Below are 25528 nucleotides of genomic sequence, written 5' to 3' on the forward strand. Positions count from 1 at the left end.
TTTTAATAGGGAGAAGAGAAAAGGATTCGGAGAGAGGTGGACGCTTGTTTAAGAGTAGAGAGCCATTTGCTAGACAGTGTGTCTCACTAGTGTGTAAGAGATCGAGTACATTTTAGTTTGGAGGTTGTGTTAGTCGAAGTGTGATTGCCAAGACAGTGAGTTTTAATAGTAGATTCCGTGGATTTTTGTGATTGTGCTAGAAGAGCATTGCCAAGACAGTGTGCTTCATAATGTGTAGAAGATTCAGTGGAGATATGCTTTTAGGCCCTTGGTCACCCAAGGTTTGTTGTTAGGATAAACATACACTGCCTTGATGGACTGGTGCAATCAACACTATTTTACTCCTCACTTTTACTCCTAACTGTTTGTTAAATGTCTGTATGTGTATGTGAGCAAAGACAAATTTCTGTCCTCCTGGGCAGACAATAAAGTCTGTTTTGATTTGATTTTGATTTGATTTGATTGTGTTAGAAGAACCATTGCCAAGACAGTGAGTTTGAATAGTAATAGATACAGGATTTTGTGTGATTGTGTTAGAGGAGACATTGCCAAGACAGTGAGTTTTAATAGTGTGCAAGGAGTTCGGTGGACTTGGTAAATGTGTTTGACGAAAGGAAGAGCCATTGTTATAGTGACGGTGTTTTCATAGGGTTTTTTTATTTATTTATTTTTTTTATTAATAAACATAGGCAGACTCGTATAGGCAAAATCGTTTTGTTTATTTGAGTGAAAGAGCACGCAATTGTCTGACTCCGCTGGTGTGCTCGAGAGACGCTAGCGGTGTCATGACACAAGCCGATATAGAGCCGCTGAAGAAACGCGAAGCGTTAGGGAAGGAAGATGGCGGACAGCGCCTCGTTGCTAACGTGTGTATCACGTGAGTGAAAACGACCCACCGTCGTTGGTCACGTGGGCTCGCTAGAGACCGACCTGCGCGAGGTGATGCGCGAGCTGGAGGTACCAGTGGGCGAGTCGAGCTGGCAGGAGGCGGTGGCGGTGGACGCCATCAAGGAGGGCGTCAGCAGCTTGTTTGACAAGTGGTGGTTCGAAGCCACGCGCTGCGTCAGTGCGGAGCTGGCGGCCAGACGCCTGTGGCGCACCTTCCAGTTGCGCGGGTTCCTCAGTCAGACGGCGCCATTTCCTTTTAGTGGTGAAGGTCGACGGGTCATCGATGCCCGGATGTTAGAGGAAGCGGCCTTGAGGGCGCGCGCCAGCAGTTCGTTCGCTCGGGAACGTCAGAAAGCTCTCGCCTTTCGCCGGGCGGTTCAAGATGTCGACGACAGGGTTCTGAAGAGACTGGCAGACAAGTACAGCGCCGACTTCGCCATGTTTGGCTTCACGCTCACCAACAGTCTGTGAGAGATGGAGTGAGTGTCTGCAACTGTCAGTCGTCTAGTGTGTGCCTAGACTATCTCGTAGTCGCCATCTGTGCCGGTGACGTAGAGTTGATGCAGCTGTGACTGACCAGAAGCGAATTCCCTCTCCCGATACTCTTTATACAACCTACAGTGAATTTAACAAGTGCTGAATTTTTTTAATTAGAGAAATAAATTAAATGACTACGGTGACATGAAATTTCGCAGCAGACGATGGGGTCCTCTAGTTTTTGCGTAGGTATCATCACTAGCTTTCACTTTCAAATATTTTTTTTCTACAAAAATCTTTGTGTATTCTTATTTTATTATTGCATGTTCAGATGACTTTAACTGGATTAGATTGCGTTCTTTTAGTTCAGCTCATCTTTTTGATTGGCTTTACTATGTAACTCTACGGTGAGTCCACTCTCGCGTATACACAACGGTGTCAAACAAATATTTATTATTATTAAATACTTGTACTCGGGCTTGCGCTTGACTCCATTTAATAAGTAAACAGCTCCTTCTCTCTTAACGAAATGTATTCGGAAGTCAGTAAACTTCGTCGATCAGGGGAGGTGTACACTAGTTTGTGTCTACACCATGCCGACAGCAAGAATCACACACGATACACCAATGGCGAGTGGCGGATCGTAATAAAACATCGTTTGTTACTATCAGATCATTGATCAGGATGAGCTTGTCCCTGTAGTAGCGACTAACAATTGTTTACTGTTCGTCACGAGTAAGTGCTCACACACACACACACGCACCTGCACACGAAGGCAGGCACCACAGTGACAGTGGCGCTAGACTGCTTTATTGGAGTAAAACAATGGTAAAAAAATGGCACACAACTTTCTGGGTACAGCGAAAGTACATACGCACTAAATGGGAATCATGCACATAAACAAGAAGTGCAAACCATCGATACTGCAAAACTGCACTGGTCTAAATTCTCTAACGCCTAATCCGGGTAAGAAAGACACAAAAAGACATCCGATGCTGTAGTGACTCCAGCTACTGCACAGTTTTGCAAGTAAAATCAGCTTAAATGATTTTTTTTCAAAACCCAGCTGCAACTGAATATATATATACAAATTCACTTACAACCTCAGCTGACGGTCAATAACCAATGGCTTAAAAAAAGTAAGTTTCCTAACAACAATTTTCCTGAACGCACCGACAAAATAATGGCCGCTCGCATGCATACCCTATCTTCCAGTATTTACACCACAGTTTCCAAAAGCAGCGTTCACACAAGGCGGGAAGGGATGAATTCAGATTTGTCGGATTCAGATCTTGTCTTCAACCAGTCTACCTGGTTGTGACCAATTCAAAAAAAAAAAAAAAAAAAAGTTGAAAGGAGTAGAGTTCGCACCTAGTCACACGCCAGAGACGTCCACCCCTAACTCATACTGGAACACTGGTGGCTGCATCATGTCCACCCAATGCAAGAAGATGAAGTACCACGACACTGCATCTTACTATGAGCCTTCCTTGTGAATTAAAGCACTTTGTTCGTTTTCTTTGAATATGTCCGATATCACTCTTTACAATTGTTTATTACAAAAGATTAAACACCCATTTACAATTCAAACTGAAGCAAACAAGCTACCAGGGCGTGTGCATACACCGATACATACGCACGAGTGTCTTGGCTCTTCGCTCCGTAAGTCAGTTGCTGCTCCACATGCATTTTAGATGGCCAACTGTGAACTGACTGAAGAACGAAAACTTGATAACAAAAATTTTAAAATGTTCACAGCAAGAATCGGCGACACTACCAAAATGTTTCCTCACGCACCTGGACACAAGACGATATTTTCACGGATATTGTTTTTCTTTTCTTCTGCGGTTCCCCGCCCCCATCCCCAACCCTTCAACGACCTCCGCCGCTTTATAACTGGCAAGGGCAAACGTTACCTTCTTCGTGTGCTATCAATTCCTGGCAAAGAAATAATATCAGGTGTACAAAAAAGCACAAAAAACAAATTAAAACTAATGTTTGCAACTCCACTTAAACTTTAGTAATCGGGTCAGCCAAGACTACACACAAAACTAAAGACAGCAAGCTGCAAGGACTGGCACTCAAATTAAAATTAAACGCTTGCGATTATGTAAGCTAAAATATCAAAACGCAAAATACATTTAAAAAGTTGTAAGTTCTTTGTTTCTGGTTGGTAGTTGGGTTTGGGGGTAAGGGTGGAGGAGTCAAGACCATGAGCGCTGCTAAGTGTAGCTGCTAGTTCTACACTGTGCCCAAAATAACGATTGCAAATCAACAGAAATGGCAACAACTGGAATTTGGTGCATGCTTCACTAATATTCCCATGTAGATTGTAAAAAATCAAAACCCTGTAAATATGGACTCATGTTCTAAACATCATACATAGTACCTACCACAACAATGCTGATTTGTCATCTTAAAATACTGATGTCATCTCAATATGTGCCAAACTGCTTGGACTAGTCGCCCATATTTTACATGTCATTAAACTAGCTCACTACCCAGTGCAACAAAAAGGGCCATATGAAAATGAATGTGCAAAATATTTGAAACAATTTTAAATTCCATAATTCTGGCTCAAAGCAGTCAAGTGCATACATAAATCCTAAAGCAGCATAACAATTTAAGATGATGCTACAACAAGCAGCTGGTTAGTTTTTTCTTCAACTGCCATGAGTTAACAAAATGGAAATTTGATTATGTAGCCAGCCTTGCTCCTTTTCATCAACACCCAGGTTGAATCCCCCTTCCCCCCCTTAGTTTCCTCCTCTCTTTCACTCCCTCCCCCTCCCTAAAAAACAGTCTTATGTTGAGTTTCCTGTCTGGTAGCAAATTCCCAACAGTCCAATCCACCCACTTCAAGAAGAAATAAAGGGATGAAGGATAGCTGGTTGGAGCTGTGAAACCATAGAAGTATAAAGAACAAACATTTACAAAAGCCAATTCTTTAAGAACTTAACAGATTTTACTGTATGCACTAGACAAACAACTAAAATTTTGTTAAATTCTTCTCCCAGCCACAGCAATGAACAGCCTTGTGTCTTTTGTGAACACAACTTTCAGCATTGTCTTTTCTGTTTAAGATGGCCTTCAATATGTTTACCTGGCATGGCAGTTTGTTGGGTGACTTCTAGTGCATTTTTAAATATGGTTTTATTTGCACTAAGAGTATTGCAGTGTTTGTCTCTGTTTAAAAAAAAGAAATCAAACATCTAAACTACTTTTTTAACAGAAATAATGATCTGAAAATGATGTCATGAAATGTGCTTATTACCCTTTTTAAGATAATTTCAGTTGAAAGCTTTTCTTCTCTCCTCACCAACCAGCACTTTTTAAAAATACTTTAACAGACTTTTAAGATCTTAGTTCTAGTAGTTTGAGAAACTTATGGGTGACCCCTAACACATGTTACACACCTAGTGACAGTATGCTGCAGGAATGTGACAGTTGAAGACCCAACTTAAAAAAACTCCTGTAACACCATCTAAAGACATGGAGTATAACACATATTCTCATCTATTTTTGAGTGCTGTTAAGCATAATTTAACAAAAAAGTTAAATGCAAAAAATTTGTTCTGTGTACATTCTGAGGCAACCACTGTCTATCAGTTTTGATTGCTAAACACAAAAACCCAGTAGTGAAAAGATGTTGGGTATGATCATGCAAAATGTGTCAGTCCTATGATAGTGAGATCTTCCTGAAAAGACTACCTGGAGAAACTGCTTGCCATTAAAATAACACGCATACATCAGACATACACATACAATCCCATGTGTGGATGCATACACATACTCTCTTTTCGTATATGCATAACTCTTTTAACTAGCGGATGACATAGCTAGAACACTATGTAAGCTAACAGCCTGGATGACGCACATTTCTAATACTGTAGAAACAAAAAAGCAATTTTTGAATCACTGATAAAATATGATAATTAAGAGTAGGGTAGATGGGCTCAGCAAAGTTGCTGACCAGTTCTTCCTCCAAAAAGTAAGCGTATGTCTCCAAAGCTGTTTTCTTAAAACAGAAAAAAATATACACAAGGGGGAAAAAAAAAAAATCTAGAACTGGTCTTTGAATATGCACACTATAGATGAGGACCAAAACTGGCAAAGTGAACCACAGCAGAATAAAAAGAAAAAAGATATATCCCAATAGCAGTCCACACAAGGGAGCCTACAATAAGTTAAACAGGATGGATAAGCTCACACAATTAATGGACTGTGAGGCGCACACATATAGGTGTTACAGCACACAGTGATAACAAGTTCTTCAATGCAAGCATCTGCTCGCCAACATGATTACATGTATTACACAAGAATTATGCCAGTTAAACTTACAGACAACACCATAGGGATTTCCGTTGTAGTTAAAGGCCGAACTTCTTCTGACTTTGTGGAAAGATGTGAGGAATGTAAGCCCTCTACACCAGCAGTCAGGGTTCAAGTCCATCTTAAATGCCATAGATGCTGGACATCATATACCCAACACACCAACATGACACAAGGAATGTCCACAGTTGGTGCAGGACACTTTACATATCAGGTCATGCTTTCATCATGTCATTCATTCTTCCTTTTGCATTCCATTCGTTACGAGAAGCTCGGCCTTTAAGATGCACAGGGTAGACTTCAGCAAATCCAGACAAATGCAAATGTCAGAATTATACGTCTAGCCTTATGCTAATCCTTGGTATTAGTGAATGCTGTCCTTATTTTAACACATACCCCTGCCCCATGCAGACTTGTCTAGCATGTTCACTCCTCATCTGGTGCATGATTTCTAAAAATAACACAACAACATATGTCAACAACAATTCATGCAAGAACTATTAAAAATAGAAACAATGTAAAACAAGCCTGTCCTTTGCAATGGAAGCATCAGGCGAAGTGCAGAGACAAAGAATTCAAAAGTAAAACATGCAGTGGGCACAAATGGAGAGGTCTTTCGTAGCCAGCTACACAACTCACTAATTAAAGAAATAGGGATATGCCACTGGTTTTGTTCCAATTTTTAAAGATGGGAATAATTTTTTTATTTAAATAGGAGATGATGTTCATGTACAATCAGTTGATTCTAATGAACACGATGAAAAGAGGGAGTGAGAGGAGGTTAACAAACACTAATAATTGGTTTACATACCATCACATTGTGAATTATCAACACAAAGAACAACACAAAAAGTCGTCTACATCCAACGCCATTGTCATCACAGCACATAGCAACCAGGGTCCCACCCTAAACAAGTAACAATCAGTGTGGTATGTGCAACAGACACAGAACAGCTTCAACAAAACACCATGGGACCAGGAACCCTGCCAACAGAAAACTTAATAATTGTCTGAGGTGGTCATTTCATCCAAGTCAGCAAGCTCTGCCTCGGCTTGATAAGCTCCCACCTTGTGCTTGGCCAAAATGCGTAGAAGAGGCCGCAGCTTTAACCACCATTGCTCCAAGGGAAGGCGCTTGCTGTAGATGCACAGAAAGACACTTATTGCACAGCATGCCAACAATGAGTTTCTTATTTCTCTTTCTTTAATGCAAGCAAAAACCTATGTCTGGAAGGCATTTAAAATGTAGCGACAACTCTTCCCTGTTCCCTCCTATTAACTTTACATGCAAAGTATATGGGAAAACGCATGGCACTCTTGGTACTCAAAGTATTAGAGATACATGTTTGCTGGAGATGAGCAACACTTCTTTCAACCATTCAGGATCCCCACAGCACCACTTACTTAAAATCAACATTGATGGCAAGCTCTTCGATGGGACTGAAATAAAGGAAACGTTTCTGCATTCCCAGCAGAACAACGGAGTCCGGACGCCTGGCTTCCACACGACCTGTAATAAAAAGTCCCATTTTGTTCATATTCTGGAAAAAACCAAGACCTGGTTCAGATCTGAAGCAGTGCTGAGAAATGCTGCCTTTACTGCTGCTAATCAGCTTTAGGTACAACAGTATTACAGTCTTAAATAAGAGGAGGTTGACAGAACACATTATAATATTGTACAACTTCAAGCTGTTCAAACTTTAGAATCTTCTTCACACACACTCAAAACACACACACACACATATGCAAGCATGCACACATTCTTTTCAAAAGATAGGAACTAGCAGACCAGAGAACCAGAGAATGTAATCTACAGAATTACTCAAACTCAGTTTTGTAACTTCTTAATACCACGACTTGGATAGAAATTCTGTTGTATGGAAGTATATTTTTTCTCTCTCTCTGATGTCTGAAAATCATCAGCAAAGATGCTGAAATTTCAAACTGGATGCTCTCCATGTAGCCTTAGTAGCCAACAGCACAGAAACGCCAACAAGTCAACCTTGTTATTTGTTGATGAACAAGGACATGTCGGTACTTTGGAGAATCGAAGCGATGCATGGCTGCCATAGGCCTTTGTTAAGTGGGAAAACTGCAGCACTTTCAGTCTTTTACATGCTGACAGTGCTTAATATTGTGCAGTAGTTTAAAAAAAGGGAAACAGTAAAGACATATTGATGTCAAGTGCTTACCAGACTGTGTAGTATTTTTGTTGATATGTTCCTTGAACCAGTCCACACACTTAGCTGACATTTTCGTGCCATAGTTGCGGTCAAAAGGGGATGGTACTCCTCCCTGCTGCATGTGCCCAAGAACATTCATTCGCACAGAAAACACTCCCTTTCCCTCCTCGGCAAAAAGTTGGTGGATGAAGCTGGTAGTGTAGTTGGGATTGGCGTTTTCATTCCTAGATATCATTGAGACACTTTTCAGAATATTGTCTCTGACCAAAACCAGTCACATCCAGATTACAAGCCTCATAAGATGTAATATTTTGATCTTCAACTCTTTGCCACCTGAGATACTTTTGCAAACAAAAACAAGCTCTTGCACTCTTGACCAGCCCTCCCACTTTATTGCCTCTCTTTCTCTCCTGCTCTCTCTTACACGCATCTCCACACCATGGAGCATGGAAAGTGACAGGGACCTCTAAAACTTCAGCATGCAAACAACACTCCACATTTTCTAGTGTGAATGCAATATTTAGAACTGGTGTCATTAATGCAGCTCTTTGGCTTCTTGCAGACATATTATGCTGATCGTATTGTTCTTTTTATTTCCACATGCCTACTACATTCATCAGATCAACAGCAAACTGAAATCTGAACACCAGGCAGCCCCCCGAACATTCATAGCATGAAAAAATTCAATATCTAACAAGATTCAAATTCCATCAGCTTAAAACTGCATGAAGATTTGTCTGCATGCTTGCATCTCATATCCACATGCTGTCAGAAGAAATTATTAATTAATTAGTTGTCAATGAGCAGAAAAACTTCAAGGTCTTAAGCCTTACATTCTGACAAACTAAAATGTTTGAATGCCAATACTCCACTCTTTGAAATAACTTTGCTGATAACAATTCAAGCATCAAAATAACCATGCAAACAGTTATTTCAAAACATCAAAAATATTATAATTCACAATTCAACTTACTCATAACGAACCCTCTCTTGAGGTGTGTTTGCCCTATGTAACATGTTTATTGTCATGCAGGGTTGTCAATATTGTACAAAACAGAGTGGGCCGGTCATCCTATAAAAAGCATTGTTCGGATGATAAAACGTTTCTATTTTTGTGATAAATTTCTCGGCGGTAAGTTGGTTAACATTTGAAGATACTAAACAGTTATTTGAAAACATCCAAAATATTATAATTCACAATTCAACTTACTCATAACGAACCCTCTTGAACCTCTCTTGAGGTGTGTTTGCCCTATGTAACATGTTTATTGTCATGCAGGGTTGTCAATATTGTACAAAACAGAGTGGGCTGGTCATCCTATAAAAAGCATTGTTCAGATGATAAAACGTTTCTATTTTTGTGATCAATTTTTCGGAGGTAACCTAGTTGGTTAACATTTGAAGATACTAAAATCTAGGCACTTATGATACACAGTCCCATGAACAGTCTATTATCTTTGAGCTAGGGACTTTTCTTAGGGACCAAAGCTTGTTGGAGCTCTACATTTGTCTGGCCTAATGCCAACGACAAAAAAATTTAGTTGTTATATGTTCTCTCTTTTTCCCTTTTAAGACAACTTCAGACAATTTCTCCATCTAGTACTGCTGTTAGTAATGCCCCCTTACACCTAGTTTGTGACAGATTCAAGGACCTATGTCTTCTTAAGATAGAATGAGAAATTGTACATGAACAAGGTACCTGTATGCTTACAGTAACACACACACATGCACAAAACAATACTCACCTACATGCAATGACTATCGAAAAGTATATTTTTGAACCTTTAGTATTTTTTCTTAAATAAAGGATTGGAAAATAATGAAAGCTTGGTACAAGATGCCACTGAGAAAAGCAAAAAGGTTTTTCTTGGGGGGAAAGGGGAGAAATGGAAGCTTACAGTGAAACAAACAAAAGGTAATGCCTCACCTCAGCACTAGACCACGTTGTACACCAGCATTCAGGATCTTATCTTTCAGATGGTATACGTCATCCTGAATGAAAAATATCAACTGTAGCTTTGCTGCAGGCCTAACTGATAATAAAATCTATGTCAACATATTTATACACTGTTAAATGTTACCTTACCGATACAGCCATGAGTAAACGTATGCCTGCATACATGTAGACCAGTTCCCACCCATCTGTAAAACATAGCTTGCAAGCATACATACCCTCAAGTCTGAGATGGTTGTCTTCTCCTCATAAATGTATGCAGCATCAGCACCAGCTGCCAAGGCACTGAGAGTAGCCAGGTAACCACAGAATCCACCCATGGTTTCCACAACAAACACACGACGCTTGGTGCCTGTTGCTGACTGCTTGATTCGGTCACATATCTGCCAGCAACCACAAACATTGTTCCATCTAAATACAAAGTTAGGACCAAAAGACAAATTTGGAATTAAAAGGAAAAAACCCAAAAACTTTCAGGACAAACAGTAATAGTAATTTTCAGGTACCAGAACATATCTATCAAAGATAACAATCACAAAGCCACAGTGGACCACTCACATCACTAATTTCATTTAAAGCTGTATCAGCACCAAGAGAGAAGTCGGTTCCTGGGACATTGTTGCTGATGGTGCATGGTATCACACATATAGGAATGCAGAAGGCAGGATACTGTGCACGGTTCTGGCCAAGCTCATAAGCACTGTGGAAAGCCTGTCATCATACAAGCACACAGTGGTTCAAACAGTTTCAAGTATATTGCTGTTGAAAGATAATAAATCATAAGATATGTAAATGCCAGACTTATTACGGAATGTAGGCCAAAGATAAAAGCTTTGAAGATCAATGATTTTTACTACCTCATAGTTGCTTCTTAAAAACTTACAAGGAATAAAGATAACCAGGAAATGACCCCTTCATCAGATATATCAATAGATAGACTAAAGACTAAAGGTTTAACTGCTTAGTCAGTGTAGGGGCAGTAAGTTCACCGCTATGTCTAGATCATGGTGTGCAGGTGAAATCCAACCCTTCCCTTTGTCTTTCAAAAAAAACCAAAACAAATATAATAGTGATTTTCGGCTAAGAGGAAATGTGATAATATGAAATGTCATAGTTTCTGTGATAATATTGATACCGGCAAAATATCTAATTTGTTCCCGCTGACAGCTCCTTCCTTATTAGGGAAACGAAATAACATTCCTTATCTTGACACAACTGTCCTTTCTCTGGAGTGTTTAAAATGTTGCTTAAATATTTCAACATTTCAATTATCAATTTCAATGTCTTTGTACTTGAATGTTACAGCCTTGGGAAAAATATTCGGGAAAATTCCGTACCTCAAAGCCACCGACAATCAGTAGACCATCAATCTTAAACTCGCGAAGCTTCTCGGCAATATTACCGAGACCAACCTCATGAGCAAGCTGCCTGCACACACCCATGGTTTAAATTTCTGTAGCAAAGAGTTTGCAAACAACTCTGCACACTCAAACACCAAACACCCATAGTTTAAAAGTCTGTTGCAAAAGATTTGCACACACCTCTGCAAGCTCAAACGTTACAAGAAAATCATTGGTAACAATAAAAAAATACCATGGATATCCTAGTATCTTTGCAGTGGAACATTAAATGTGCTAAAATAAATGGTATGTTTAGAAGTTCAATGAAGATAGAAATCAGAAAACACTGTTAAAATGGCTACATGCATTGCCATGCGTTCATAGATACATATATATGTGTGTTTTCATTTGAGTGTTTGTGCGGATCTTCTGTAAAGATCAAAGTGAAGCTGTGACCAAATAAAAATTTAAAAAAAACAATATCTATACTAATGCTTTACAGAAAAAGAAACTAACTTTTTTGTGCCCAAGAGTGATCCACCACAGGCAGCCCAACCTTGGACCTGCTGCCAAGTAAATGGTTTTACCTAGTAAAACAAAAACAAGGGTTCATCATAAAAAAATTCTCCATACTTAAACAATTATCACACAAAGATACAGAGGCTGCAATATATTTCATAGTAGTAACATGTAAAAAAAGCATTGCATCTATGCACAGCAAGTTCACTATCCTTTTACAATTCTCTCCCTTTAATCATATACCCTGTTGATACTGCTGCTTAGCTACTGAACATGCTTTTCTAGCAATGAAGAATCAGTGATACCTTGATTCTCCATTGTGTTTGATGGTCCACATCAAGCTCTGTTCAAAATACTCTTAACGAAACCCTAAGCCATGGACCAACAAACATCGCCAGCTACTTTGGCATCAGGTATGTCTAGGGATACACTCAGTTATCATATGGTCCTACCCCTCTTCTTTGATGTTACTATCATGACACTGCATCTCCGTGTTCAGTTATCACCCCGGGATCTAGCAATGTGTAATGCAAACAGGAGTTACTCCCTCAGGTGTTAACCACTTTGCTACTTAGGGTCTGCAATGTAGAAAGTATGTATGGGAAAATGACTGAGAATGTCAGTGAGAAATGGGTTAACCATGACACCGTGGAGTACAGCTGCTGCGACCCTGGGAACCCCCTCCCTGACATGGCCATTGTGTACGGCCTTAGAGTGTCATCCGTCACTGCTACACAGAGCGACCAAAGAGTTTCCTACCCCCTCGGGGAAGGAAAACTTGCTTTGAGTGGATTCCAAGTGTGATTTGTGTTATTCGTATCCAAACTGACAGGAGATGCGAAGGGTGACAACCTATGCTAGTTGGGCACCTATCTGTGAGTATAGTTACAGGCAACTGATATTTTGAAGAGGTACTGAGAGGAAGCTTAGTAAGGGTGTGTTGGTGAGTCAGTATACGTGGTTGGGAACTGATACATCGAGGACTAGAACCTTAGGAACTCTTGTAAGCTATGAACTGAGGGATTGATATACATATATAATTAAGAACAGAGGCTACCGCATTACCATACATTTACTTGTCATAGATGGTTTTCACCGTCTTCCCTAAAGAACTGTGCATTAAGACATTTTTGTATAAATATATTTATCTGTGTTCTATGTCGTGAAGTCCTGAGCAACTTGATAACATGATTTGGACAGCCTTAGGCAATCATTTTATTGTGTGTTGAAAGAATGCATATGTGTGTGTTGCTCTTGTGAGAGCCGGTGTCTGTAACAGTGAAAAATAAGATCTTGTGCTTAGCTTAGGTCATCATGTAAAAATCTGCACTTGGGTACACCTGAAAATATTTTCGATCAATGTGCTATACATACACGTCCAGCAACCAGTCCATCAAAGCTTTCCTCAATGGCCAGGATGCGGAAGCCCTGTGTCAGACCGAGACGAACAAAGGATCGTACTGCAGCATTCATTCCACAGGCTGGTGCCCCCACATTCATCACAGCCAGGTTTCGGTGGGTCTGCAGAAATAAGATCATGAGCTGACACACCAGACGAATGAATTCTTCCTACCTGCTTCTGGCTTATTTTTCTCTCCTGTTCAGTTTCTCAGCTAGCATAAGGTCCAGCTTTAAATATTTGCATTTCACTGCAGTCTTTATTGTTTGGCATAGCAATAAATTGTGTGCCTTGTAAATCTTACATCTCTTCGTTCAACCACCATTTCTCAGTCAATGCATCTAGGTTTTGTGCCATTTCTACTCTCCTCATGCAAAATATAAATTCCAATTAACCTAACAAACATTTTTGGTGAACTTTGTTAATTCATCCAGATGTAGGCTAAGATTGAAAGCTGATGTTTGCTGGTACGTGCTGATGCAACTTAACTTTGTAAAAAGCATCCAAATTCAGTCTGCATCTAAAAGCTAAGCATAATTTAAGCCAGCTAGTTTAGTTATAGGCTATCATTCAAATAAAAATTCTGTTACTTCTACCTCAAGCAATGTCTTTTTGACGTTTTTTAAAAGCTAATACTCCATCACCTCAACAGCCCATTCATTCCTCTTTTAACATTCAAAAAGAAAACCCTACATAACTTTCTGCATCCTGTATGCACCACACTATGCACTGCTTCATCTTATTTTAAGAATTTCCAAGAATACACATAACAGAATAGGAAAAAATAAGGAAAGATATCCAACAATACAAACACATGCTCATTCAGAACACTGTAGTCCAAAATACTTTCACTTGTTCCACTTTATACATATTTTCGGGGGAATGGATGTGCATTTGGAACGTGAAAAGGAGATCTTTAGCTGTGTATCTACAGACAGCACAGATAAAGAAAACTGTATGCAGTGCTTGCATGTACACTTTGTACACATTAGTACAGTGCTCCCACTTAAGTTGACCTCCTCAGCTTAGGAAGTACTAAGAATAAACCTTGTGGTTCTGTCTTAGTTGTCTGTTGAGAGAAATATCTTCATATTTTTTTCACTCAGCTAGAACTCCTGCAGGCTGTCTTCCTGCATGTCAACCAACATGCCTCACTGGTAAATCAATAAAATGAAACACAGTGTGTATCAGAACTTTATAAAATAAGTGCAAGCTTTCAATATGAGTAAAATACCACAGTTGGCTCATGCACCCCCCACGTGTTTGCAAGAGTGATGTCTATACCAAGATCAGGTTGTGATAATTTTAATTTTTCTTTTTAATTTACTGGCTATCCTCTATTTAAGGTAGAAAGAAAATACACAGTGTGCTCTACAGCAAAACTGTTCCACAGGAAGCACAGATCAGACTATGACTTTTGTTTAAAGTCTCTGACCCTAGAGCAGGTCAACTTATCTAAGAAGCACTGTATTATATTGCAGTGAACAGTCTGTAATTTATGCACAATCATGGAGAAGATACAGGCATTGTCTCCATCAAATATCAGATAAGGGGACAGTAGGACAAAGATAATGCATGCCAGAAGCAGAACGATGCCTGGTAGCATCACCTAGGTGCTGCACACAAGGGAGACAATAAGACAAAACAGATACTACTAGGACGACACAGCATTAGACCAACAACAGTACATTCACCAGCATGTTACGTCTTTAAACTGCTATAATGACATATGCTGTTAGTCATTCAAGGAATAATGAACACCACAATCAAATTAGTGGGAATAAAAATGTTTTTAAATACTTCAAACCAATGCATGCAGTTAACTCATTTTTTAAAATACCAAAACCAGTTACGTTGTTAGCAAATTAACCAAAACAACAAAAATTACCAAGGAGTCATTTTAATATAGGAAGAAAATTCTTCACTTCATTGGCCTGTAATCCACTTTCCTTTAACTACAAATGGTGTGGGGAATTGAAGATGGCAATTCATATTAAAGTTTCGTTGTTGAATGCAAACACAAATTTGTAATGCCATCACCTGTTGACATCACTGGTTTTCTGGATTATAGATCTAAACCACTGAAACCTGACATCTTAAATTGTGGAAAAAAAAAACTCTTGGCAACTCTAGTACCATCACTCCACACAATTATCATATCTTTATTCTTTCATTTAATGTCTTTTGTGTCCTTCTCTTGTGTGAAGCATGCCAAGCTGGCTACCCTGTCAGGAAATGTGCTATATAGGTGCTTTTTATTATTTCTATTATTACTAATTCCAACTGCAAGAGATCCACACAGTATCTTTTTGCTGCTTTTTTAACATAAACTGACTGGATGTGAAAAAAACACTATAGTTCTTATAATGCTGAAAAAAGATTTCTGCCATTAATTACTAAACTTTACAAATGTAACCAAATTGGATAATAGGTTTTAAAAAATAAATTAAACCTAACAGTTTAGTGCAGCTTTCTAGGTAAAATAGATAGTCGAGTGGTTGAAATGAACACCCCATTGGTCAGGAATGGTGGCAGTGAGAAAAAGAGGAAATATTCACCATCCTTAAAAAAAGCTTGTACTGAGAAAGGTGCAGTCCTTAACACCTCATCCCCTAATGACCTTAAAAAAATGATGACAACATTTACCTTACCTTTTTTATACCTTTATAGGTAAATGCAACATTCATACTAAGCAAAGTTTGAAAAATGTCACTTTACCAAGCTAGATTTTCTGTTTTAATAAAGCAATGAAAAAATCTGTAGGCTTATGTTGTTTTAAAAAGTAGCTACAAGTGTGGTTGATGACTATGCTGCTTTGCATGAAGACAAACTCTTTTTTTAATGCAGCTTATCTCTACAACACCAAATTTTGAGCTCAAAATGCCACAGCAGCTGCCAAACATCCAAAAGCTAAAAATGCTACATCAATATACAGTTAAAAGGCAAAAGAAAACATGAGTTAGATTTCTACCTGTGCAGCTGTTTTGTGATGAATATGGTAACTTCTAATTTAATGTTTTATTAATATTTCGCAAAAATGTTTCAAATATATTTTTAAAATAAGGTCAAAGTAGTTAAAAGAAAGGTAAAAATAAAAGATGGGGTTACTATACAGTCTTTTGCAATCAGTCCAAAGGATAACAGAAAATGACTGGATGGGAGAGGAAAAAGAATTCAACATATAGAAGAAGCAGTGATGGTTATTGCTAGACCCATTTAAAGTACACAGATTACAACAAAAAAAAAATAACAACAGTAATGGATACAGTACTTAAGTGACAGGATACCAAAAATCTGAACAGCTCTGTCCATGAATTCTGATGGGACAGGGAAAAGAAAACTAACAAAAATAAATAAAACTATAAATATTTATTAAAATGGCAGCTGTTTTTGAAACTCTTCTTTCTAGAAAATGCAAAGCACTGCTACCAATGCAGAATCCCCCCAAAAATTTCACTTTTTTAAAAGTGTACCACTAAATGCATCTAAGACAGACCAAAAATTTGAATGTGCGGCCACTCTCGCACAAATAGAAACATGGAAGATTTTCTGTTTTCTTTTTCTTTTTCCAAAGATGAGAAAAAAGTCTCAAGATGAAAGCAAAGCACAGCTGAGGTTTACATTTTATTATATTCAAAAAAACGACTCACGCGGTGATCATTAAAAGGAAACTCCAATGAAACGTCTCTTCCCTGCAAAGTTCTGAAAGTTAATTTTGATTTCAAACCAGAACGGAAATGACTCAAAAATAACAGATGTATGATGGGTCCAAAAATTTTACCAATGACGAAATAGTTTTCTTCAGTTCTCTTTAAAAAAAGGTGACACATAGATAATATGTGCCAAATAAAACATTATATACACAAAGGTTTATTTGTTATATTGTAAAAAGGGCTTGGCCTGGTCAACAGGGTTTTTTGGGGAAATAAAATAATCTTTAAAAATAATCTTTAAAAAGCAAGTATTCCTTTGCACCCAATGCACGTTTGATGATTGAAGAAACAAGGATGATATAGTGGGATGCATGGAAAGATTTGAAACTATATATTATATGTTATATTAATGATCACACCATGAACTGTGTGAGAACGAAAGTAGAAATGATAATAAATACCACTACACAAAGCATAGCGTCACAAAAAACGGAATTTTGTTTTGTTTTATACAAGTATGGCTCTTTGGGATCCAAAAGAACCTTAGTAGATATCCAGTAGCAGCACAAGCTATGTGAAGCTACTTTGTTAACCTGTACACATGTTTATAAACAAGATTTTTTTTAAAACTTTGTTTCACTCTGCTACTACTCTCTACCTTCCATTTTTTTATGGTTTTCTCTTTTTTTTTCTTTCTCTAGTCTTGCACAGATATGTATTTCACTTCAAAATTGTCTACATTAACATATCTTCTGTACAAAAATCTTCACAAATGATACAGAAGTAAAAGACGTCAACTAAAAGCAGCAGATAATATAAAGCTGTAAGTGCCAAACTTTGTGCCACACAGTGACAAGCTACAACTGTAAAACAACTAGTTACTGTTGCAGCCTAACCAGCACTTTAACAACTTTACCAATGGGGGTCAAAGTTTATCTATAGGTACATTCTTTTAAAAATGTCACAAAACTGAAAAAAACACACACAGACACTGCTAAAATTCTCAAACTATTTTCCAAAAAAACCCAGAAGAAATTAACTTTCCATAAAAATAAAGTAGAAAGCTAAATAGATGATAGTGCTATGTGCCTTTCTTTTGTCACTTTACTAATTTAAAAAGTCAACTAAGAACATCAGTTAAAAGCAAACCTAGAATATTCAGTGAATCTAGAAAAAAAAAGCCAAACAAATATGTCTGTTGCTGTGTAATAAGTTACATAGAGCTATTAATCCTTGCACCGCCATAAAACATGCAACTAACACATCTGACTCCTCGCAAGCATATTTACATGGTCAGAGAGTTTGAGAGACAATGTCTGTATGCTGCTATACTTTCTGAATGAAAACAACAGAGAGGTTTAAATAAAAAAGGTTGTTATACCGGGTCTGCTACTTCCTGAAACAAGACAAGGAAGATTTACATGAACGATGGCGACAAGAAGAAAAAAAAATTATTTCGCTGCTACTACACGTCACGGGTGTGAGTTTGAAATTAAACCAAAAACAAACTTCTGTCACTGTCTTCTAAGTGAAATCTGGAAAGAAAATATTGACTGGCATCTATACATCTCTTAATAATACTTCCTATCATCCTTGGAATGTCTGTAAAAGGACATCTAAGACCCAGATGCATATTGCCATAAGAAAATAATCGATAACATTTTTGAAATCCACAAAAAAGTTTACTCTTCAAAAGTGTACTAGTAAAGAAAACAAAATTAGCACAGCATTTAACTCTCAAATGAGATAATGTAACAAATCCTGGATGAATGCCAAGCATGTTCTAAACAATGTTTTCAAACTAATTTCAATGACCAACTATAGAAAAGATATAATATATACAGATAGTAACAAATTTTAAATTAGTTATCAGTTTCATTTTGTCATTGTTTCTGACAGATGAATCATAGATCAAGGATGTGAAGATGGAGGTTCAGAATGTGCTAGTGAATAACAGAAGCTAATTTGATCACCAGAATGGAAATGCTTTCTGTTGCTACATTCAACCTCATTGTGCAAATCTTCAAAATATCCATTCTACACAAACAAGTGTCTGTCCCATCACCAACAAAAGAAACACAATTGACACAGCACTGAAGTCTCATAGTCTCAAGACTATGCAACAAATCTTGGATGTGTACTTACATAGCATGCTCGGAAATAATTTAATCAAGGACCAAACAAAACTAAGGTGAATGTATCTAACATAAAAATATCAGTCTATGCATTTCCAAGTCTTGAGTAGGATATCCCATACCTTCAGCCTAGGCCACAAAAACAGGGAAAGAGAGAATGGTGAAATAATAGGCTCAATTGTCAACCAAAGTCATGTGAACTACAGGCTGTATCAAAAGATCAGACAGCCCTCACTGGCTAAAAACCATCTGCTGCTATTTTAGCCAATCATGTCAATCCCGGACGTGACAAAAAACTGTCTTTTTTAAGACTGGTTGACAAAATCTATTACAAACTGAAGTACTAAATCAGCAGTCAAAAGTACATGACTGATGTTTAAACAAAATCAAACAATACTCCAGCTAGCACGCACAAGCACAGACATTAAGAGCACGTTTCAGTTTTACAGTTTCAAATCAAATACACATACAGTGACTTTCAACTCAGGTTTGAAAACAGCCTTCCCTGCTAAAGAAAAGAAATGTAACCATGTGAAACATGCAAAAGGACTCTGAAGTAAGATTCTCCCTGCTAATTAACGAATACGAAAGTAAACAAGAAAGAAAACAAACCTTGCATGATGAGAAACTGAATGTCAAAAAGAACTAGCAAAAACTAATAAACTTAGCAAAGAAAAAGAGTTCATCCATCCAAAACAAACACAGACCAACTTTTCACTAACTGCATCACCCTTTGAAATCTGCACAGTGACTGTTATATTCATCTCTGGACCTAAAGAAGTTGATGTAGCAGACCCCTTGCAACAAAACCATCACAAACAGTTGCATAGCCTCACGATAAATGGCGCACGTTACCATGTCATCACCCAACTGGTCATTCTCTCATCACCACAGCACTTGTTAGAACTTGTTAAAATGAATGAGAAAAACATATCATAAATGCAGGCACAGACTGGTGAACAAACAGAAAGACTTTTCACACATCTCATGCAAACTCACGAGCAAAACCACAAAGGCAAAATGTGGTTAGATCTGAAATCTCTCTAAATAAAAAAAAAATGTATGCAGCAGCAGCAGTAGAAAATGCACAGTCTTTTGCCAGAGGAACCACTGCATTAAGAACAAGCTGAAGGCATTCACAACCGTTGTCAGCAGCACCTGGGCTCATTGCATTTTCATGCACAATTCATACCGTTACACTTCCATGCAGACACCTTGAGCAAAATCAGCTCTCTGCACTATACTGGAGTTAAAAATAAATGACCACTAACAACCAACCATGCTGCTGCCATGTAAAACCAACATAGTTACAGATCTGCTTAAAGAATCCTGCCATTTGCATCTTCACATCTTGGATGTGCTAAAGTAAGCCCCTTGAAGACCTGCTCTTACACCACAAGATAACATATATGCAGTTTAAACCACATATTGTAATCTTAACTTCTGACAAGCCATTTGAAAAACAATGATGTTTTCTGGCTCTTAATCTACAGAACTACCAATAATCTGTCACAATATGTTGAATTTACCTGCTGGGTGCAAAGACTGGAGGGAGGGCGCAACTTGCTCAATAGACGGTATGTATTCAAATTGTTCTGGAAACTCCTGTAATATAAGCATAAGCATGCATTGTGTAAAAATCCATAGTACTAATGTTTCATAAAGAGTGCTATGCCATTACAAAAAGTCTTAAGGAAGCTTTTTACCATGTCACAACCCTCTAGTCAAGAAGAGAGCCAGTTAAAATCCTGGCAGTTAAAAGATCTTGCCAAGCTGTCTTTTTATCAACTTTTTTTTTTAAGCTTATACATAAAATTTAATGGAACAACCTACTTTCCTCTCAGACGCACTGCCTCCTCAAAATTACGCTCATCCATAGCTGCTTGGACAGCTTTGGTCTGCAAAACAATTCAAGAGAGCATGAAAAGGCTCACCTGATGACCACAGCACAGAACAACAACCAGCATTTAGTAATCAGAAGGATCAAGAGATTCTGACAACTTAGATATAACAAAGATTAAGCGGAAAGTCCTTCAAAGACTGCTGTGAGAAACAGATAAACTCTTGCATCTCTTACGGGTTATATGTTAATATTTTACAACTTTAGGAAACCCTGATGTGTATAATTCATTCTAGACACCAATATACTCAGCTTTTGTTGCAAAATATTGAAATAAATGTTTTAGAAGAAAAAGGAAACATAACCATACTTCTATAAAATACTTTATTCGGGCTCCAATCATAAAACATTTCTTTCATTTATCTGATGGGATAATTAGATGTGCATAATGGAGATGTTTGGATTACAATCTAAATTTAACCTTTGTGTCAGGAACAAATATTAACTCTTTACCCTGGCAACACACTCCATCAGGGGAACACGCACAGTCTGGTTACCCTCCAGTGAGACTACACAAGCTGGTGTGTCGGGTCCTGCATCCATCAGTGCTAACACTGCTTCAGCACCCATCCTCGACCCCTGTCAAAAGATAAGTGCAGCACAATTATACCATTTCCATTTAAGATTTCAATCAAAAGAAAATATGGGCAAAACTTAAATTCCCTGGTATCATTTAAAAACGATGTTGTCCTTAAAGGCTATTTTACAATGTATCCGGTGCACCTAAATTATTTTCATCTAAGATACTTGTTAGCAAAAAAAATAAAAATAAAATTAACACTGATAATGCCTCAAAACTTCCTTACAGTGGATACATATTTATTTAAGGATACTAAAACACAAAAAAGGAGAAAGTAATGGCTGACCAAAACTCTGTCAAAGGCGGATGGACTGCCACCTCTCTGTACATGACCCAGGACAGTGACACGTGTGTCATAATGCAGCCTCTCAACCAGCACCTATGCATCCAAAACATAGATGTCATCATTATTATAGTCTCATGTTTCATAAAATTGTTTTCATTTACTACATGCCAACAACATGTTAAAAGTATACAGTATCTAAGAGTTGGATGATAAAAAAAAAAAAATGTCATAGCTGTCAGCACTATCCAACTGTGCCCTAGATCCAAGCAAAATATTCTTTATCGGTATATTGACATTTATGCAAAAGTCAACAATCAAAATTAATCTTACTTGCTCAATATCACACTGTAAACTATCATGGATGTAAAATTCTCACATTTTTCACATCATCAGCTGAAATAGCATTGCCTTCTCGATCCATTGCACCCTCTGCCACCAGAACAATGTTCAGTCTCTGACCAAGATTACGCTCCTGCAGAACAAATTAGTGGATAAGTCTGTTCTTAGCATCTAGCTGCGCTAAACAATACATATACATCAGTACCAAAATAGACATTCCATCCTATAGCCTTAAGAAACATGAAAAATTAAATGCTTTCTCATACAAAAAATATTGTCATATTTCCTGGATGACTTATTTTTTTACTAATCTAATCTGAAAAGTACACAAAACACTTTAACAACTCTATTCAATCTTCCAGCTATGAAGGTAAATAAGCACAATGTATTCAGGGTAACAGTAACACTTTGCAGCAAAGAAGAAAGGAGAAACGTTAACAATTTTAGTACTGAGGCACATGAACTGCAAGAAGATTTTTTTGTAAATTGTGAAATTAGCATACAGTAGCCAGCTTGTTGCAAAGGGTGGTGCGCCAGTCGCCTTCCGGTGGCCATTCTGGAATGAAAACCCAGTCTGCCTCACTGGCAAGGGCAGCAACCAGTGCCAAGTAACCACAATGCCTTCCCATCACTTCAAGAACAAATGCTCTTTGGTGACTGCATTAGAAATTCCAACTGTACATTAAATGCATATTTACAGGACATAAAATGAGGGGCATAGAGGAAAGGCAATCAAAATATAGTTTAAATGTACTGAGGGAAACACTCACTTACAGCATTACCTATTCCAAAGTTGACAGGAATTTAAAGCTTCATCAATTTTCAAAAACTGAACAGTTATAATTCCCAATTCCTAGCACAGAAAAATGTCTTCTTTCTTAAATATTTGTTTCCCACTGTTACAGTTCATCAAGGATCTGCTTCTCTTTAAAGCTAAAAAATAAAATCTTCATTAAGTCCACCCACCCATCCACAACTTTAGTCTTTGACATACCTAGATGCCGTGGTAGATATGGCATCCACACATTCAATAATACGATGCAAAGCACTGTCGGTTCCAATGGTCATATCAGTGCCACAGAAGTCATTGTCAATTGAACCCACCATGCCAACAATGTTAAGATGCTGACACTGAATGGCCTGCTCCTGAGTCACAGTACCTGTTGTCAAAACACAAAAACTTTAGACACTTTAAAACCACCAAAATAATAGACAGATACACACATTTACACAAAATTTATTTTGGTAAATTAGAATGTCATCACCACATCAAAAGTGTGCAAATAAAAGAGCCTGAAAATGCTTTAAAATGTACAAAGGATATTTTTTACAAACTGTACAGGAATGAAAAGCCAAATAAGGCATGAGGTGCTAATAAAAAAAGGTCTATTCTCAGGCCTACCATTCTGGACAAGCTCCTGCAGAAGACTGGACCACTCCTGGCGAAACAAGTCTGCACCAGTGAGGCTGCCATCTCCACCAATCACCACCAAGTTTGTGATATTGAACTTCAGTAAATTTTCTGCTGCTTTTAGTCGACCTTGACGTTCTCGGAATTCTTTACAACGTGCACTGCCTATAACTGTCCCTCCCTATTAAATTTTTGTAAAAATAGCAATCAAATAATCATGTCCGTCAAGAATTAAAACTTATTAATAACAAATTTGATGAGATTAAAAAGTTTGACATTTAACTTTATATTTAAATGTTCTATGAAAAAACAAATCAAGGAGAAAATACAAAATATACATCTATTTACTCTTGAAAGAAGAAGTAAAATTTATCAACCCTCTTACTAGCTGCAAAATTCCAGAAACACTTGACCAGGTGGCTTCAACAATATTTTCAGTCCCATCAACCATGCCTTGGTAGCCCTGTCCATAATAAAGAAAAATCTATAAATCCTGCAGTTTTTTATGTCTTGGTGTGTAATCCTGCCCATTTTATTGTGTGCGTACATATATATACTCACATTACATTTTTATATGTGGTTGAGTTTGTGAGTTAAAGAAAAATTTCTGTCTTAGACTTCCTCAGACAAAGTTTTTTTTTATTTCAGCTAAATGAATATACACTGAAGAGGCTTGTATTGATATGTCTGTTTAAAATTAAATGATGGTTTCAAAATATTATATAAGCCCTGATAAACAAAAGAATTTGTATGTGTTTATTCTGTATGCTGACTTTAGCATCAGAAAATAAAACAGCTTAAAATACTTTTCTTACCTCCTTCACGAGATATACTTTGCAGCCCAGATAAAACCCCATCCGTACTACTGCCCTTACAGCTGCATTCATGCCTGCATAACAATTACCAATAATAAACTGAAAATATTCACCTGTAATATCTTATGCTCACAATGGTATACATAGACGTTTGGAAGTATCAGAATGTTTGAAAATATTTTCTACATTTCACTGAGTTATTCCATTTACTCTGTAGGAAAATCTCAAAAATATAACATTTTTTATCATAGAATAAATAAAGAAGACTATCAAAAGACATAAGTCTTTTTTCTTTTGTTCTTACTTTAGATATTAACATATATTCCTGAGAACAATGTTTTCAAAAGAAAGGTATAAGCTGTATTTTGTATATGTATCTTAATGACGGAAGGTGACAGAAAATTACCCTGCCATGCTACACATAAAGTTACAAAATATCCTTGCGAAATCTTGCTTTAAACTGTCACTATTAATATTATTAGCATAAAAATTATTCCTGCAACTTCACATGCATTGTATGCATCCACCATGCCTATGACTGTGATTTTATTGAATAAGACATCAATTTCATTTCAAGTGAATATAAACTATATATAGTTTACATGATCATGAAGCATACGTCATCATCAGTAGTAGCAGTAGGGACTGGCTTCTGATTGCCCAGGTCTCATGGCCTTTTAATATCTTCCCCATTATAACTCTCATTAATGTATATTAGTTCTTAGCTTTTTTTCATCAAAGCTATAAAGCAGATCAAAAGAGTTCTTAAAGCTATTTAAATTCTGTGCATAATTAATGTTAGTTGGAAGTGAGTTCTAATTAGGTGCGATTCTTACGTTTATTATTGTTAGAGCTTGTTTTGTTAAAACTGAAAATACGCTGTGCAGCGCTTAATCTGCGACAAAGTCTTAAGTTTATTGTCACTACACAAATTAGTCTCCAACTCTTAAACGAAAGTACATACTACATAAACACGTCCGCGTATGTTTATGCATACAACTCATTTATATATATGTGCGCGCTTCACTCCTCTGGTCACTGATGCCATGGTTATATTCGGTATCATTTGACGAACCTTGAGAGTCTCCTCCGCTTGTGAAGACTGCTATAGAATTGCCAGCCCATGCTCCAAAATCAACCAGCTGACCTTCTTTTCCGGGAGTTGCCAAGACACTGTCTTTTCTGCTGTACCTTCTAGCCGGGGATGCGACCTCAGCCATCTTTGTAAATTAAAGGATGAGTTCTACAAACAACTGCCGATGACCCCACAGTTCTATGACCTTGATGATGAGACCTTGACCTATAGACGTTTCCGGT

The 25528-nt window shown here is 37.6% G+C and overlaps 1 protein-coding gene across 10 annotated transcripts; it reads right to left on the reverse strand.

Moving 5' to 3' along the window:
- Positions 1–2158: 2158 nt before the first annotated feature.
- LOC112562595 (ATP-dependent 6-phosphofructokinase-like) lies at positions 2159–25517 on the reverse strand. 10 transcript variants are annotated; one of them, XM_025235920.1, is made up of 23 exons: positions 25287–25517; positions 24212–24285; positions 23782–23859; positions 23388–23577; positions 22980–23145; positions 22489–22642; positions 22023–22118; positions 21647–21739; positions 21234–21359; positions 20714–20778; positions 20410–20485; positions 19588–19677; positions 13068–13214; positions 11691–11761; positions 11172–11262; positions 10393–10545; positions 10053–10217; positions 9808–9872; positions 8854–8886; positions 7890–8104; positions 7102–7207; positions 6766–6835; positions 2159–3303 (listed from the first exon to the last, which is right to left on the reverse strand). In XM_025235920.1, the coding sequence occupies exons 1-23, from the start codon at positions 25429–25431 to the stop codon at positions 3256–3258; spliced, it is 2517 nt and encodes an 838-aa protein (XP_025091705.1). In that variant the 5' UTR covers positions 25432–25517; the 3' UTR covers positions 2159–3255. The 10 variants fall into 10 exon arrangements, with proteins under 10 accessions (XP_025091705.1, XP_025091710.1, XP_025091708.1 ...); XM_025235925.1 differs by having other exon boundaries at positions 2159–6148; XM_025235923.1 differs by lacking the exon at positions 19588–19677 and adding exons at positions 16743–16784; positions 18127–18141 and having other exon boundaries at positions 2159–6835; positions 25287–25516.
- Between the last annotated feature and the right edge of the window lie 11 nt (positions 25518–25528).

This window comes from Pomacea canaliculata, linkage group LG4 (assembly GCF_003073045.1).
Source record: "Pomacea canaliculata isolate SZHN2017 linkage group LG4, ASM307304v1, whole genome shotgun sequence".
Classification (NCBI taxonomy): domain Eukaryota; kingdom Metazoa; phylum Mollusca; class Gastropoda; order Architaenioglossa; family Ampullariidae; genus Pomacea; species Pomacea canaliculata.

Excerpts from the sequence above, each read along its gene's own strand:
- LOC112562595 (XM_025235919.1), bottom strand. The coding sequence starts at position 25,431 with ATGGCTGAGGTCGCATCCCCGGCTAGAAGGTACAGCAGAAAAGACAGT. Across the intron at positions 20,486-20,713 it reads GCAGTGCGTCTGAGAGGAAA|GAGTTTCCAGAACAATTTGA; the intron begins GTAGGTTGTTCC and ends CTTATATTACAG. Across the intron at positions 10,546-11,171 it reads TGATTGTCGGTGGCTTTGAG|GCTTTCCACAGTGCTTATGA; the intron begins GTACGGAATTTT and ends GTATGATGACAG.